At 24.0% G+C, this 20050-nt stretch overlaps 1 protein-coding gene across 5 annotated transcripts; it reads left to right on the top strand.

Annotated features, from left to right (window-relative positions):
* The first annotated feature begins 176 nt into the window (after positions 1-176).
* LOC112600432 (lachesin-like) lies at positions 177-15161 on the top strand. 5 transcript variants are annotated; one of them, XM_025347647.1, is made up of 9 exons: positions 177-641; positions 1859-2087; positions 6911-7004; positions 7079-7426; positions 10531-10772; positions 10831-11087; positions 11151-11414; positions 11488-11627; positions 14987-15161. In XM_025347647.1, exons 4-9 carry the CDS (start codon positions 7378-7380, stop codon positions 15115-15117), a joined length of 1083 nt encoding a protein of 360 aa, XP_025203432.1. In that variant the 5' UTR covers positions 177-641; positions 1859-2087; positions 6911-7004; positions 7079-7377; the 3' UTR covers positions 15118-15161. The 5 variants fall into 5 exon arrangements, with proteins under 5 accessions (XP_025203432.1, XP_025203434.1, XP_025203433.1 ...); XM_025347649.1 differs by having other exon boundaries at positions 177-617; positions 6911-7426; XM_025347648.1 differs by having other exon boundaries at positions 177-665; positions 6911-7426.
* Positions 15162-20050: the final 4889 nt, after the last annotated feature.

Below are 20050 nucleotides of genomic sequence, written 5' to 3'. Positions count from 1 at the left end.
GATTTGTTACATAATAATATTCATAGATTTACGATTAGTTACAAAATTCAGTCGTTTACAATAGACACGACTGGACTGGAATCATGAATATATAGATAAGAAAAAAGATAACTTAATCACATTTTTTTTATCAATAACAAATATTATTTCCATTTGAGACGATAACGAGAGAGTGACATCATAATAGACAACAAGTACGCGAGATATCGGCTCATCAACTAAACAAGTTTTCAATGTTTTCATATCTAACTTCGTCGTTACATGTTAGCAAAATAGCAATAATGAACAAACTCAACAAACAGCCTACAGGCCCAACTACAGGTTGCGTCGGTAGTCTGTATGTTTCAGCTTGCTATTGTGTCGAAAATACAAATTAACCACCGTGAAAATTGTACTTTTTATTACATAATAAATTAATAACATGTCTGACACTCATTTGTCACCACCCGAGCTTTTTGGAGACGAACACATTTGCAGTACTATAACGACGATGAAACAGTGCTGTGGTGATGTACTGTTAAATCGACACAGAGCTAAAGATGGATTACAATCTGCATGAGACTTCACCATTATTTCTGATTGTGGCAGTCACTTGCAGCAGATCACTGAACGTTCATGTATATACATTAAACATAATGCACGTTAGTTATTTATAGATAATTAAGGTACCATTCTTATATTAGTTATTTTATAGTTAAAATGATATTATAGTCAAAGATAGCAATATGGGATAGTAATCATTTCTGACATCAATCGAATTAGAGCTGATTTCCACTAAATACTATTGGATTGGTTATAGACTCAAGGATTTCACCATAATTGTATGGTACTAAAAACTCAAATATGTTTTGTACTACAATATGAATAGTTATTACTTATTACTTATTACCAGGGCTCTGAACTTTATGCATTTGCATATTTGTTCAGGAAATAGAAGAAATCAGATTGTATGCATATTTGTTTTTTGATATAAGGATTTCAAATTCAAAATTTTTTATTGCCTAGTTTTGTATATTTTAAGTTTTTTTCTTCATATGCATATTGCAAAGATTTGTTTTTTTTTTTTTTTTATTGCATATTCTATAATATGTTTATTTATTTTTTATAAAAAATATGAATGTAAAATTTTCCTTTTTGATGTGTTATTAAAATGTTATTTAGAAAACAAATATATTAATATAATATACATTGTTCATTCTAAATTAATTTAATCTCATGATTTTGTCTGAAATAATTCCGATAAGGCACTAATAAATTGTGTGACTTCATATTTCAATTTAATTTGTACAAGTATGTCTTTTTTAATTAAAAATAAATATATGTTATGATATTTTATTATGCATATGCATATTTTATGATTTTAAATGCATAAAATACCGAGCCCTGTTTATTACCATTAGAAAACACTTAAAAATCTTGCTAAAACTTATTACAAACATAAAAGTTGTTTCCCACTTCAAGAATTTAATATTATAATTGACTATTTGCAAACCTGAAACCTATCGAATGTTCCAAATAGTATTAGTCACTTTATGATTTACTATTTTAAAGAGCCATAAGATTTTTTCAAAAACAACAACACAAATGTTAACAAATCGCAAAAGCTTTGGTCTAGGAAAAAAGATAATGAAAAAGCTATATATCAAAAAATCTGAAATACAGCAAATTTTAGAGTCACTGAGCTTCATGCACCTTTGTACAAGGCTTATACATTATTATTATACTTAGAAATTTTTATTTTGTTCTTACAATTTGACTTGTGCTTTGTTTAAATATTGTATTATTTAACAACTGTGATCTATCTATGATTATTTATTTGTCTTAAAATAATCAATATTGTATTTACTTTTGTTGATAGATCATAGATCAACACACAATGCAATTTGGAACAGTTAATTGGAACCTTTTAACATTGAGATCAATAAATTAAAATTCAAGGTGGAAACTACCAAATGGTACACTGTTAATGACAAAGATCTACATTAGTTTATCACAACTCCTAGGAAAATAATTAACAGTTGCAATACAATTCAATCAATATATTAAAACTATGACATCAGACATTCTGCACTATTGTAAAGTGACTAGTAAGATAATTTAATATATAATATTAAACAATTATTCTGTTTTATTTACTTTGTTGTCTGTACTTTTCCATTTTTGAATAATATTGTATCTATAATTTGTTCTATGTTTCAAGTTTCAAATTATAAATCTTGAATTGGATTTAAATTAAATTTTTATATTATTTATGTGTATTATTAATTTATTTTTGATCATTGACAAAACAGTACAGATAACACAGTAACGTATAATAAGTTTATAAGTTTATAAGTTTGGGTTTAAATAAAGAAAGTTTTTAATAGCTAACTAATTAAATAGCTAAATTGACATTAACAGCTGCCTGTGCAATGAAATTGATCGCTTAATTATATAAACATGATTTTGTATTTAACAATTTTAACAATTTTATGGTTTATTTAAATTTTAAATACTTGAATTGCTACGTATAACATTAATATATAACATGACTTTTAATACATATCATAAAACATTAAAATAAAGTATTACTATTAAGTTAAAAATAAGTAATTATACTTTAATGCATGAAAGACAAATAATTCTCATTGAAATATTTAACTAATGTCTCAATCACAACATTTACTTTGTTCACATTCATCAAAAGGTTCCTTACTTAGAAACATTATTATAGATTAAGTTGATAGTTGAATTCCAGATCAAATTGACAAATTGGGATTACGAAAAATGTTTTAAGAGTGTTTAAGTTCAATTTTTCACAACATTGTACATTCACATTGTATTATAATTCAAAACAAAAATTTTTCCTAAATATTTATTATTTTATTTTTATACATAATTAAAGTATTTGAACTCTTTTGAGCTATTTTAAGACATTTTAAATTTTCAACTTTCTTAATTAAATGTCAATAAAAATTTAGAAAAGGTCAAACAATTTAAAAATGTACCTAATAAAAAGTTTCTTATAAGTTTTTATTTACTTATCAGAAAATATCATAAGATGGTATTAAATTTTAAGTCATGTAAGCAAATATAATACATGTTTACTATAATAACATAATAAATACTATATTTTCGAAACTTTTATAATACATATATATATATTTCATAATATTAGACTTTAAATAAAGTAAATTACTTTAATAACTATATCAAAAAATATATATACATATATATTGCGAAATTTACTCATAGTGATATAAGACCGTTTCCGCTTAGAATCAATTCAAATTTAACACATCCATTACAGTGATACACAAGGAAACCTTATATACTACAAAACGGTATTCACTTGCCCATATTATTTATCTTAGGTATTATAATTTCCTAAATTATTTTTTCTAGGATTTTTTATCATGTTCAATTTTAAAATTAAAATTGACTAAACTTACAAAGTAAATTCGGCTGATGAAATGTAAAATAATATAACTGTTTAATACCTACCTATTACCAGTATTACTTATCTATTCATGTTTATATTTGTAATTTTAACACACTCTATTATTTTGGTGTTAGTAGATAATAAATAATAATGTTATTGCGACTTCATACACATTAAAACTTAGTGTTTTGAGCAGTGAAACCCAAAAGCGCAAATTCATTTTGCGCTTTTGTACATTAGTAGTGTCATAAAAACGCAAAAATAAATATTGTAACCGTTACACTATCAGTTTCATTTTAAAATTATTAATTATTAAATTAAATTATTCATTTTACTTAAATAAATATATAGTATTTTTATAATTTAAAAATATATCAACAGTGATCGAGTTTAATAATTAAACTCGAAGATTGATAATCATTTAACATAACTATACAATATATAGATAGTAGAAACTTATTTCTAACTTATAAAATACACTTTATTTTTGTAAAATTTATTTGCGATTATGGTTTATTAAAAAGGTTATTTATTTTTTTTCGTGCTTATAGAATATTTATTTTGCGCTTTTAGGTTGCGTTTGGTTCATATTTTGCGTTTATCGGCAATAGCCTTTTTGAGATATGAAACTCATACCTACTATAGAAAATATTCAATCTATCTTTGAATAGGTACTGAACATAGAATAATTAAAACTCGTTTTATAATTAATTATTATTACATTTTACTTAATCTTATAATATTGTATCAAGATTGTGTAAATTGTGTTTGTACCTACTTATTACTAATTTCTTTCGTCGATTATTTTGTACATGCTATTTTTTCAAATTTATTTTAATATTAAATTTTAATGTTACATTAATATAACTATTTATTTTTATGTTTATTTATACATTTATTTTTTTAAATTATTCAATTTTTTCTACTATAACTCAGTAATGATGGATAATTTAACTAATTTTCAATCATTTTTGTAATAAGTTAAGACTATCTAAAAATGTTGTCTGTGTTAAGCATAGGTATGAAAAAAAACAAATTTACGCTGATATTCTCTTAGTTACACTAATACATAATTGTTGAGATATTGTGTAATTGACGACACTAGTACACCACTCTATATATTTAGTTGATAAGTATTGCTGTCATACTGTAGATTAAATATAGTGATAATTAAAATCATACATTCGTATTTAGTGCTGATGTTACACATTCTTATTAAAACTATCACAGTAATTCATTGTGTACGGATGTAGAGTTTAGTCATTGACTACCGATTTAACGTAACACATGATTCTTTTGTATGTTTTCTTTTACTATTACATACAATTATTTAATACCCTGATTTTTTTTTTCTTATCTGAACAATATCATAACGTTTATTTTTCCTTAGTAAAAATTGAGTCTTGACTCATAATATTTGAAGTCTAATATTTTATGTGTATACTCAAGAATACCTATAATGGCTATAATTGTACAATAATAAAAAAAAATACAAAATATTATAGTAATTTTTATTTATATTGTACAGAGGGCTGGAACTTTATTACCGAAAATGGATAATAAATATAAAAATAAAATTATAAACCAATACATAAAATTATGAAATACTTTTTGTAACTACAGGTAATTCAAAAAATCTTTTTTTAATTATTTCAATGCTAAAAAATTATACTGTACAAGGATAGGTGTAGTATGCTGTTTGGAAAATATTAAATATTATTGATACCTATATCTTTTAATGTCTGTAGAAAGATAACTGTTAAGGTCATTCCACATTATGCATGTTTCGCGTTTCGTATTTTTACGTTTTCGTGTAACTTCATGAATAGTGTGTTTAGCGTTTTCACAAAAATTTTTTTCGTAAAATCTATTTTGCGTTATTTCATGAACGTAACAGTAAATAGACGAAATTAAAGAACACGATAAATGAATTTCATATTGTTTCGTTGTTTTTCATATGGTTTCGTGTTGTTTCGTTGTATATATTTTCGTGAATAGTACGTAGAACAAAATACTGTGAAACGAAAAATTCTAAACAAAAAACATACATAATGTGAAGTTACCTCAACAGTACATCTATATTTTTAAAATAAACAAAACAAATTAAAACTGGAATAAAATACATTATTTATGAACTAGTCAGCAACTTGCATTTCTCTGCTGCTGGAAAATTTCTTAAGAAAAACTAACTTTTAATATGACTAATAGCTAGAATATTTCATAAAAAAAAAAGATAAAAAATTTGTGAGTAATGATTTTACTATAAAATGTTAAACATTTATAAGTACACTATTCGGATGATATTTAATTAATCTATAAACCATATTATAATCATAATACCTTAAAGCATAGTTATATACAATAAATATGAAAAAATGCAAATACAGGTCAATGTGTTGTAGTATATATATAAATAAAAAAATATTAGTCATTAAATTATGGCATCACACACAATTAAATTTTTAAATCAATATTTTGAATTTACATATTTCTCATTAAATTACAACAAAAAATTATTTTAATTATCAAACACCTATTTATTTTAAGAAATAGTATGGATAACAGAAATTACGAGTATATGCCTAAAATCAGCTTGAAGTAAAAAATATATGCAGATATAATATAATTTTGATATTTGTACCCTTTCTAACATCTTTTGCTAACATTCAATAGCATACATAGTTTATTGAGCATGTAATTAAAATATTCTGTGACCAAATATGTAATTAATTTTAAATTATAATAAATTATAACTAGGTAGGTAAATTATAGTATATAGTTACTATGATGTTGTTAATCAGTTAGGTACTAAGTAAAAATCGATAAATATTTGGGCGGTGGTAAACTCTCTCGATTTTTAAAAATAGTAAACTTTCCCTGGTCAACTTTATATTGAGTCGTTCCATTCGCATTTAAATTCATATTTCTCAAGTACTCATCCATCTTTATTTATATTAATTAATGCTCTAACGGATTTTCAAATTGAAATATATGTTAAAATTCAAAGTTGCAATAAATAAAATAAATCGAATAAAAATATTTATACAAAAAATAAAGAAAAAATAGATTCCCTAACTTTTTTAAATCTGTATGTTCTTATTATCAAAAACAATGATTTTAATATTTTTACGTATATTTTGTATTTGTAACTTATATTATTATTATCGACTATTTTTAAAAGAAACTTAATTGTATATTGGATTTTTTGAAATTTTATTTTTTTTTTGTATTTTGACTATAATATCATGTTCATAGCAGCTAAAGACATTAATTTATATTGTTGTTATTATTATTATTATTATATATGATTGACTATTTTTAAACGCAACTTAAATGTATATTAAATTTATTTTATGATTTTTACTAGACCCGGGAGAGTTTACATGTTTCCGTCAGTACTGCAGTAGACCCGTGAGAGTGTACCATCGGGAGAGTTTACAATCGCCCAAATATTTAATCGCTAATCGTATATCGTTAAATCATTTTCAGAGGGTCCGAGATTCGAGAACAGAACAATAAATGCTTGACGTTTGATTTATAAATCAAAGTCTGAAGATGTTAAATATATCGTTAGTTGTTACTTGTTAGTTGTTAGTTCCTTAATCATTACAGGCGTTATTAACGTTAATACTAAATTACTAAATGTCTTAATTACAGTACTGCCACTGTGACATTATGAATTACTGTGAATGTTACATTTTAGAACCCCTACCTAATCACCAACTCCAAATTGGCGAATGCCGAATGCAAAAACGATGCTCCTTGTTCAAATGACAAACGCACGTTAGCCAGACGATGTAATTCACACTATCTCCGCCGCCTTGTTATTGCGGCAAAACAGCATCTTATACATTTTCGCATTCTACTGAAGTAAAAAACGTTTAATTACTAATTTTTTTTCTCGTCAGTTCAGTGTTTGTCAATAACCAGGATTTCCGTTATTTCAATTATCCGAGATGAATGTCTATGGAATCTTCTACTTGTTCATGTTGTGCATCAACTTTGGTGAGTACCACTTTACCAGACCTGGTTAAACACAGATGTAACATCGAAGTCAGATCCGTGCATGGTCAGAACTTAAATCCGTTGTTAATGTACATCACTTCATCAGGCACTTGTACCGATCGATTAGATTACGGTGTGTGTATAAATTTCATTCTCGTAGAATAAGGGCCCAATTCGTACTTCGATCGACTAACATATTGTGTGTGATTACCGATTTGATCATTCTATACAAAAATGTTTATATTGATTTTTGTACCTGCATAGTTAACATACATAGTATTTACGCATATATTACTCGTATTTTCTATTACAAGTTACCAGTTTTGTTTAATACATTTTGTGTACTTATTATAGTAGGTATGGAAAATTTAGATATGATATCTGATCAGTGTCATATTACTGGGTTTATAACAGTGTACTTGTCCTTACTAGTATTATACAATAGGTATTAGCATTGATTATAAACCCAGTAATATGACACTGATCAGATATCATATCTAAATTTTCCATACCTACTATAATAAGTACACAAAATGTATTAAACAAAACTGGTAACTTGTAATAGAAAATACGATTATATTCTATAATCAATGCTAATATACTATGTATATTCTATAATCAATGGTATTAAATATGCTTTTCATCTGCTGAAACTGATTTCAAATTTGTTAGGTTGTATTATCTTATTGTTTTGTTGAATTGTTTTATTAGAATGTTGCAACTAAATATCCTGACATTAGGATATATTTTAATATTTAACATTTTTGAAACTTAATAATTCTCACTTACCCAACATTGTTTGAAATAAGTTATTCATGCTTGTAATGTCTAAATTTTATCTTAAAATAACTATGTCTAATAATAATAATGTCTTAGTGGTTTGAAATTTTTATTTATTATACATTTAAAAAAATAATCTCATTGACAAAATAAAGGTTTGAATAGTTCAATAACCACATTACAGTTTTTGAACATTATGTAAGTCTTAATTCTTAACCAATTACTGATAAATATATAAACAGGTATAATTCATAATACTATTTAAATAACATTTAAAAAAAAATATCGTTTTTTATAATAATTATTTTATGATAAGTTGACATATTATAACAACTATAGATAAAAATTGAACTACAAATAATTTATTCACATTATATATTTATTTTAATATAGATACATTACCTACTTAATTACAGATTATATTAATGAATATTACGAGTATGTTATAATTTACTATTATAGCTTCTATAAAACTAGTAATGGTTTGAAATAATTATTACAACATAATTTAAACTTATTTATAGTAAATTAATTTACATGTAAAAGATATAGAGATACCTATATAATTTAAAGATATATATAATTTTATATACCTATTACACATATTCTAACAAATATTAAATAATTTTTTTTTACAATTGTTATTTATGTATAGTACTTACCTTTTATCCTTATTTTAATATTCAAAACTTATTAAACCATAAAAAATAAAAGTAAACAATCAATAGATATAATAATATATTTTAGTATGAATTTCCATTGAGTAAATCAGTAATGGATGTTTTAGTTGTTAATTGAAATTAGTATCTTTGTCAGTCTCTATTTTTAATGATAGTTTTTAATCAATTTATATTTCTATTTATATATTTTATCTATTAGTAAAATAGTTGGTCAAATTAATTTTTTCCATAAACACTGCATATGTTATATAACAATTATAATTGTATTTCTATTAAGTACCACTTAATTTATAATAACTAATTTTTCAAGCCATAAGTATAAAAATAAAAAATAAAATTACAAATCTTTAATTAGATAATACATTTTTAATGCTAAAATAATTTTGAATTGTTATAAAATATATTTAAGAAGCTCTATATTAAATTTTCAAATGTTTCTAAATAGCTTAAAAATGCCAAAATATTTAAAAATGATGTATCAAAACATCTAGTATAAAATATACTTAGAGTCAACTTCAAGTATCTTCTGTTATTTATTAATATTTTACAACAGAAAAGACAATTTTATTAAAAAAACTGGCTTAGTAAGTATTTCTACTTTTTAAAGATTACCATAGAAGGAACATAATACCATATGCACACACGACTTATCCTGGAACACCTTTACTTGTTTCTGTCTGAAATCTAAGAGATAATTGTTGTTAAACATTTAATATACAATTAATATATGTATGTATATATATTTATATATAACATGAATGAGATTTGTAAATGAAGATAAGGATTATCTATAAAAATGTATAATTTAATGTTAACTTCATAAGCATACCACAATTTTATTTGTATTAATTTTTATTAATTGTTATAACTGATAACATATTCCTACATACTTCAATATGATTTCACCCTTTCTTTTTCAAAAATACACAACTTTTTTTTTCAACCAGAAAAAAATTAGCGATATTCTCTAATAGGAAATTATTTATTCCAAATTTTAAACTATAATTATTTACCACTTGTTTTATAATTTATTATATATTGTTATTATCCATCAATAATAATTGCTTGATATTTTTTGTAGAGTTTGAAGTGAAATATTGATATGAATCAGTTGCAATAGGTTTGATATAGATTTTATATTACTGAAAAAAGTTTTTTAAAATAAATAATATTTATTCTATTTAAAAAACTAATTTTTAGTGTTTAAAATGTATGCAAATGTTAGTATTAATATGCATGTATAATACCAATAAGTCAATTAAAATAAAAAAATACACTTAGATTTTACATTTTTATTCTTTTTTATAAAAAACTTTCTGATATCTTAATGAAAAACTTTTATACCATTTTAACTATAAAAATGCTTGCACTTATAATAAATCTGATTAGCAAGTATCTATGCTATAAAAATATACCAAATTGTGTGTTTTATTTTGTGCTCTTACTAAATTATTTATATAATAGTATTTTTATTTTAGCTAGATCTATTACAAATATTTTTAAAGATTTGTAAACATTATATGTGTTATAAATTCTAAATTCATATAAATAGAACATATAGCATATCATTTATAAATTTTAACATTGTTAATGTTTTAATATTACATAATCTAATTATTAATGGGGATTTAATTTTAATTTTAGTTTATTCTCAAAGGACGCCAATTATAGCACATATCACACAAAAAAGTATAACAGATATTGGTGAAACGGTTAACTTGACATGTACAGTCTTTTATGCTACAGAATTTAGTATTTTGTGGGTTAAGGTTGACAAAGAAAGATCTATTGAACCTGTTATATTTTCAAATAGAAATTCACTGATCATTAAAGATTCAAGATTATCATTGAGTCAAGACAAAGATATCGATAGTTACACATTACAGGTATGTAGTATTATAATAATATTTGCTTCTAAGTACCCGAAAACATAAATATTTTCAGATTAATGATATCCAAGAAACTGATGCTGGTTTCTATCGTTGTGAAGTTATACTTGGAATAAGTAATAAAATAACAGCTGATACTGAATTAATAGTACGTAGACGTCCATTTATTTCTGACAATTCAACTAGATCGTTAGTTGTTAAAGTAGGTCAACCAGTGAAACTAGAATGTTATGCCAGTGGATACCCTAGTCCATTAATTTCCTGGAAGCGAGCAAACAATGCAATTTTAGCTAATGGTGTATCAATATATAGGTACTAACTAATAAAAAAAAAATATACATAAATAAATTAAGCATTGACATTTTTGTTTTGTAGAGGTAACATTTTGGAAATTTCGGCCATAACAAAAGAAGATCGTGGAACCTATTACTGTGTAGCTGAAAATGGTGTCGGAAAAGGTGCAAGGCGTAATATTGCCATAGAGGTAGAATTTTCTCCAGTTATAACTGTTCCTAAACCTCGTTTGGGACAGGCTCTACAATATGACATGGATCTCGAGTGTCATGTTGAAGCTTATCCTCCACCAGCTGTCATCTGGTTAAATAATGGAGTACAATTATCCAATAATCAACATTACAGGTATACTCACTTATTGAGCATTTGAAAATCACGTTGAAATAAAATTTAATATGGTTTTTCTCTTCACATTTAGAATATCACATTTTGCTACCACTGACGAAACATCAGACACTACAATACGAATCATTACAATTGAAAACCGTCAATATGGGGATTATATCTGCAAAGCGTCAAATATATTAGGAACTGCTGAAGTTACAGTTACTCTTTACGGTAAATATTGGTTTTATTAACACGTTGATCGCCATGAAATTTTATATGACATCAGTGATGTATTGCTAAAATAAACCGTGGGTATATGCCTTATTTATGTAAATATATTTAATAGAGAGATCCAGGTAGGGTCCAAAAAAAATTTTCTCACTGTGCTTGAACTATAACTTTTATTTTTCTTAACAATATACTACATTAAAAACAATAAATTATTTTAATGCTGAAAATATTTTACATTTTATACAAAAAATTTAAAACGTAATCTTTTTATACACATTAGAATCAGATTGTGATACCACAAAAAAAATATTATACAATCGACTATGGAGATATCGTAGTTGCAAGGTTATTGATTATTTATCTACAACCATGATATGATACTTGATATATTATTTAAAATTGTTATATAAAATTTACGATAGATAAGGCCGAATACCCGTGTATTATTAATTTGTCATAAGCTATACACGCCATGGATACAAATAACGTATTGGGTATATGTTGTATACCTCCCCAATACACCACTGTATAAGATCTCATCAAACATAACATTGTCTTGACCACAACGGAGTTTTATGTAGGTTTACTAAAAAAATTGACTGATTTCATTCAAAATAATTTGTACTTCTATTTAAAATTGTTCTGTTAAAACGTTCCTTAGAACAATACCTTTAAAACATAATCCTTTTGCATTGTGTTTTTTAGTCTACTACTTTGTAATTTTATGATCCTTGAAAAAACATTGAGGATAGTAATATTGATTACGTGCTAAACATCTAGTCTGTACTTTTGTACTGTGGGATTAAATATGATTTCTACCTTTACTATGTGAAAAAATTGAATAGCATATATAACATTTGCTTTTGCCAACGACTTCTAGTTGTTGTTTTATAGTGTGTTAAGTGGTGTCAATGTCAACAGTTTCTTTTTTAATCAATTGTTTGACAAGTGACATACAGAAATCGGTGATTGATACTTTTGAATATGTTATTCTATTGAATATTTCCATAGAATTAACAGCAGTTATGTTTAAAATTCCATCTAGGACTGCCTTTCTATACCACTTAGCATTGCGCCTAAAAGGGTTTGAGTATAAACACATTTGATCAAATAGATCAATTGGCGTTTTTCCTGAATTGTAGTCCATCACTACTTTAGGTTTCTTAACAATTTTACCTCTTACAACATGTTCAACAACGTCACTGGTATGTTTTGTGGATATCATATACAAATTCCTCTTATCTTTCCTTCCATTTTAAAATTAAAACGTTTGTGTCACTTCTCTTTAATTCTATTTCTCCTTTTTTTAAACTTTTTTTTGACTACATCTTTAGGATTAAACTTTCTATTCAATCTAATAGTTCCTACAAGATGAATGTCTAGTTTTTAACTTTTCAGCTAACTCAACACTTGAATATAAGTTATCAACATACTATTCCCTTCCACAATCCAAATAAAGTTCTCCTAATTCCATTACTATTTTTCTCCCAACACTAGTTTTAGGCTAGCCTCTTTACCAGCATATATTTTTAAAGCAATTGTGTAGTATGGAGGAATACACAGCTTGAACTCTTCTATACTAAATCTATTACGTTTATTTTTGATATGTTGTTTAAATGAATAAAATAATTATTATACCATCAATTACTGAACCAAGTTTATACAAGCGGTTTGTATTATCAGCAGTTAATCAGATAATACAATCTGAAAAATGAAGCATTTTCATTAAGATTTCAAAACAATTTCTGCTCATTGTAAGTCCAAAATTTGTAGTAAATATATTAAAAGTACTCAAATAAAGCTCGTACGATGATAATGCAACTAAGCCAGTCCAAATTAAAATGTCAAATAATTGTTTTATTTTTGTTACATCTGTATCATACTATTTATTTAAACGTGCAAAAGATGATGTTAATTTAGATTTCTTTTGTTGTGCAGTATACTTATTTGTTTCGATTACTATATTATTAGTAATTTTATTATCTACTATAAGCATATAAAAATCAAGCAGTGAGTCGTGCATTAGTACATCAAATAAGTCAGGATTTGTATATGAGTGTTATTATCCCTCCATTGATGATTTGGGTGTCCTTGTCCACGAGTAATTGATGCAAACCACCATCAGTTGACGCACTTATATGAGATACCATATCTAATAAAAAATGAATTGTTTATATATGCATAATATTTTTTATGTGTTTCAACTTCATTGACTTGTTGCGTGCCAATATCAGATCCAGACTCAGGGTGTTGTTTAAATGAAATTTACAACTCTTAAGAACAATAATGTGTTTATTACGTATAAATAAAGTACATGTAACTGATACAAAAAGTGGCTGAGTGTTGTGAAGGTGCTCAGGTCTTCGTGGCTCTGGTACATCTGCTGTTGCTGGTCTCTGGGCTCCTTTATATATGGAAAAGCTTCTTGTTATTGTAGTCCATAGCCTTGATTTCCATATGTATTCTTGGAGTTGTTTTGAAACTTGTTTTTGGAAAAACAATATCCAGGATGCAATCTGCTCCTAATTGCCAACACGTGCCAATGCAATGTGATGTTGCATACAAGTAACCTTAATAATGTATTTCACTCGACCTCGGCACGCGTAATGCACTATTGTGATGTTTGTAATGATGTTGTTGAGAAGTAGATAATTACATCCGAAAATGCATTATGATCCTAATGCAACGAGATTCATAATAATATGTATCTACTATCTTGTGTTATAATCTGTAAGAATATGTTTACTCCCCAACACGTGTCATGGTCATGCTAATACTTATATTAGCAATATTATACATTATATTATATATACTTATATTTAACAATGTATCTCGTAGCCCATAACAGACTTAATCTATGCATATAAAATAAAAAAATAAGTATAAATACAACTTTTAATTAACGCTTTTGTTGTATCAGTATAATTAATTATTTTTTGTTGAAAAATAATATTAGATAAGTCTATGATATTTAAATATATCAAAATTTAACAATCTAATAAAAGTTTAATGACATTGGTTTTTACTAATACTAATATGATGAACTTGCTTTTATAAATAAAATATTTCCTATAAAATTAATAATGAACTTAGCATTGTGTTATTTATATAACATGTCCAATGATAAAATAATTTAAAATAAAATAAAACTATACCATAGTATTCATAAAAAATAAATATTAACTAACAATATTGTTTCATTCTTTGAAAATGAAATATGTCATTTAAAAGAACAATTGATATGTTTTATATATAATTATTATACCATGTAAGTTTAATGTTAAATGGTAAGAAATGTGAAGAACAAATTCTTCCATAATTACATTACATAGTAATATTTATATTTGTTTATTTTACAGAAACTATAATACCAGTATGTCCACCAGCCTGTGGCCAATTATTATCACACTCAAAAAACTCTGCTATCAAAATTTCAAGTGTTAATGTCTTAATTGCTTCCTATTTATTTTTTGTTTATCTTAATTTTTAAATTAATTCATCATTTAAAAAACAATTTATTAAGGAGTTAAAACCAAAATTATTGCTCAATTTTACCTTAAATTTATTTAATTAACTTTTATTACTGTACAAGATATTTAAAAGGAATATTATTGTATATTTTAAAACTACAGATTTAATAAACTTTTATGATTTTGACACTTCAAATGTTTATCAAAAAATTAAACTGTGCCTATGTATTTTTAATAATTTATCCAAATATAAGAATATTTTTATTTTGGATACAGTTAAATATTTTTAAAATTATATAACGTATAGAAAACAATATTTGATGAAATTTTCAAATATCAATGGAGTAACCACAAAAACAAAAATTGTTTGAAAATAAGAATTAGTTATTATATTATACAGATAAATATTCAATGTTGTTAGAATTTGAACTTCAAACATTATAAAAAATTAATTTGACTTTCTAGTGGAATTTTATTTTTTAAGTAAGTTAAAATGTACAAAGAAGTATTGTATTAAATTTCAATTTGTAGATATTAACAGAAATTATTTTATAAAATAATTTGTGATTTTTAAGATTTTGATAATAATTTTATCAAAACCTTAATTTTGAATGCTTATAAAATATTATTATATAAACTAAATGTTTTTTATTTTTTAATTAAATTTTGCTAAAAACAGTATTCATTTTTCAATAATTTTTACCAATTGTATTTTATGCATAGAAGATGGTTATAAAACCAATTGGTAAAAATTTCAAGTTTCAACAAATATTTGTCTTAAAGTTACACAATTAAAAAACAAAATCGAATTAGTTGGAAAACTAAAAATTTATCTGTATTAAGTTATAGGGAGTTTTTTTATTTCAAAAACATACTCAAAATTTAAAATTTTACCATTTTTTGATAAAAATATATTCATTGCTCTGCTTAGAATCTAAAACAAAATGTAGTTATGATAAATTATTATTATCTAATAAAAATATATTAATATTCCATTATTGAAATTCGACAAACAAAGCTAAAAAAATTAATAAAAACGAGATTCCTCATAAGTTGTTATTAAAAATAAAATTTAAAGTTAAGTGAAAATCAAAAAAATTGTTAAGGTGATTTAAAATATAATTTTGAGACTACTACATTGCATTTTTTTATGTAAAATAAAAATTTCTTCTCGATTTTTGTTATTTTATTTTAATTCAAAAACGAATAGCCAATGATTAAGTTTTTCATCTAATATACGTAATATAGTATATTCAGTGTTGAAAATATATAATTTAAAAGTTTTCTAGATAAGGTAAGAGGTAACATAAATGGAATTTAATTAGATTAAAAAAAGATAACAATACTTTTATGTAGATAAAAATATAGATGATTAAAAATATTTTACTCTTTCCTGAATTTTTACCCAAGGTTTTTAATAGCATGAAAAATTACAGCATAATACTCAATCTTAACAACAGATTGTTACCATTGTTTTTTAGTATGATCATACCTTAAATATCTAAATTTTTTTTTAATAAACAAAAAATGAAATATCAGAATACATTTTAACATTCATACCAATACTATCCAAAATTATCAAGTTAAATATTAATTCACTCTTTAATAATTATTTTGTGCACTCCTACTTAGTTTTACATGACTATATGTACAATAATTCATACACAATTCATGATATAAATCAATTAAGCAAAAAACGTTATTAATTTATATTATTTCACACAAGGAAAATTGAATCTGATTAAATCTTGTCAAAAACATGTATATAATCATAGAAACTTGTAATAAACTATTTACCAATGATGAGTTAAATACATACCCTTAACAGTTATGAATAATTAATCAATGTTTGGTAAGAAATAATTGAATTCTAAATGTATTGTTTTATTTTGGAAATAAAATTTTTAATTATAATAATATAATTCATTAAAAAAAAAGTATAACTATAGAATTACTTGAATATATAGTAAAACATTATACAAAATAACTATTTAATAATAAAAATAAGTAACAATGTTTATTATCCTTTCTTCTTGAGTAAACCTTAACAGTTATAATTTTAATGATATTAGAATTTGTTTAAATAAAGATTTAGACATCTATAGACTATAACATAAGAGCATCTCAAATGTTCTATCATTCAAACAATTTCTCCTTGGTGTTTGTGATCCACTACTATATAAGCGCTCTACTGGTGCATAAGAGGCAAGTGTTGTATTATACTTAAGACAATTTTTTTTATGATTAATAATGAATTAAGAACAGTAAAATCTTTATTTTTTTTCATTTAAATATGTCAAAACTCTGGAGAGAGTATTTCTAGAATCTTAGACTTATCTGGATTCATTTTTACTAAGTACAAAATATAAATTGTTGATTGTATTGTATACTTCTATTTATATTTTAATTGTGTTATAAAACAATTGCACTTAATTCTGAAAATTTCAATTACAATTTTTTATTATAACTAGTGATAAACTAATAAAAAAGCTATGTACTACAACAAATAAAAATACATTTCCTGTAAATCCATTGCTCTACTTGGATTTAATAATAAAAATGAAACTAATGTGTCAATAAAAATGATTTAATATTTTTCTAAACAATTAATTATTTTAGACTACAATTAATAACTAAAGGCATACAGTGTTCCCAGGCATACCCTATGAATTTCATTGGCTGAAGTGCCTAATGTCTGAATCAAATTGCCCATGTATTAATATAAATTATAATAAATATACCTTGATTACCAAAATCAATTATAGATTATATTTTTAAAGCAAATATGAAAAATTAGAATAATTCATTGTGGTACACTTAATTGTTGAAAGTCTGTATGTAGTTTAACGTGTAAACGTGTATTGATTAGTATAATATATCAAAAATTGTTGTGAGTTAATTGTAATTGTGTACTGAGAAACCAATAGTTAAATTTAAAATTTACAAAGTTAAATTTGTGATCATTATGGCCGATAATATTATTCATTTATTTTTATTTTTTATTGTGTTTTGACTTAAATGATAATCTGCCATGACTACTCTCTCAGAAATAATTTATGGTAGTGTGTAACTTGTATTTTTCTGTAAAATGTCTAGAATAGTTTTAATATAAAGACTAATAAGTAATGATCAATTTATATTAAGCATATGTTAGTACCTAATTATTAATCAATATAGATTATGAATCCTAATAATTTTAAAAATTCATCATAGAAGTTATGTGGCTTTAATTTTCCTGTTATCTATATTTTGAATTGTATAATTTATATTTTACTAGATAAACCGTTTCAATACTAAATAATATAGTTGAAATAAATTCCTATGAACATAAAATGTTCTCTAAATAACCTGCAAGCAAAACTTTACATGTCAAATCCGTTTAATATCCTATTGCTCAATATCTGTAGACTAAAAAACTCTGTATTGCATTAAAAGGCTGCGGGCTAAACTTTGATGTAATTATTTTATCAGGAGCTAGTATAGAGTATATTAAAGATCAAATGTGCTTATTTAAAATAAACTTTTATACACTTTACTATAGCTTCAATAATAAAAATAAAAATGATGGACTAGTAATTTACATTAATAATAATATGGAACATATGACTGTTACCAACCCAGAATTAAATGTTTTGACCTCCTTCAATATTTTACTAATATAAGTCAATTTAAATTTCATACTACATGCAATGTATAGATCTCTATGCCATGAAATTAATCAATCGCTTATTGAAATAAAATAAAGAAACAAATGCTAGCTTTAAAATTATAGATAAAGACTTAAACATAGACACAAATAAGAACTCTCATTGGAAATAAAAAATATCTAACATCCTTGTTAAGTAATTTGGGAAACTTTCGCTTATAAAGGAAATTACCAAATATTTATTTAGAACCTGCTTAAATCATATCTCAGTAGCGGATTCTTCAATAGCTTTTTACCTGTTATTACTCCAGAGATTATTATTTATTACTGACTACTATTCTAGGTGTCACATAAAAATATGAAAATATATTAAAATAAAGCATTAAAAATGATGTAATAGCTATTTATAAAATTAAAAGTTTATTAAAAAGAAAAAAAAAAATAAATAAAAATAGGTTAACATATTTTTATAAATAATATACAACAGTTTTTGGAAAGAATATATATTAAAGCTACTGCTTAAAGAGTAGGAAAACAAATTATAATAGAGAAAATTTAGCATTTTTGACTTTTTAAAATATAGAATAAGAAATAGTTTAATTAATACTCCTCGAGATTTTAAATACGTGATATATAATAAGTTAGCCAAATAAAACTTTCAAAGGCTTACAACAATTAATAATAATGAAATTAAAAACATTTTGAATAGTTATCTTTACCAAAAATATGTTAGTCTAGATATAATTATTTAGAACCAAAAACTGTATTACAAGTATTAAAATGGAAAATAAAAAAAATATGTTTAGATGTACAGCAAATAAATTAAAAAATGCTTAAAAATATTCAAAGGGAGTGTAATTAGAAATCAAAAAAAACTTAAAGATAAAAAATATAAAAAATTATGGCAGAAATAGGTCTTATTAATAAAAATGTTAATAAATAAGAATTAAGTAAAAGTTTACAAAAACAAGTTAAAAATTAATATTATTCTTATGAGATGATGTAAATATTCTAAACTATCCTGTAGGTACTTATTAAATTATGAACAGTTTAAATGCTATAAAAATTAATAATATATATGTATTCTGATGAAAAAGAATCTTAATAGCTACCACTGACCATGGTATATTTATATGTTTTAAATTGTGCATCGATAAAATAATAAATAAAAATATGATTAAACTACTAAATTGAAAATAAGTTAAACAAGGCATTTAAATAAATTTACATTTTAAATTATTTTAAATTTTTACAATAAATTCAGTTTTGATGAAATATTTAAATATTAAACATTATTTACCAGTTAA

Source organism: Melanaphis sacchari, unplaced genomic scaffold (assembly GCF_002803265.2).
Source record: "Melanaphis sacchari strain LSU unplaced genomic scaffold, SCAv2.0 Contig64_pilon_pilon, whole genome shotgun sequence".
NCBI lineage: Eukaryota > Metazoa > Arthropoda > Insecta > Hemiptera > Aphididae > Melanaphis > Melanaphis sacchari.
Note: the sequence above shows the minus strand (reverse complement) of the source record. Positions and strands in the feature narration are given on the sequence as shown.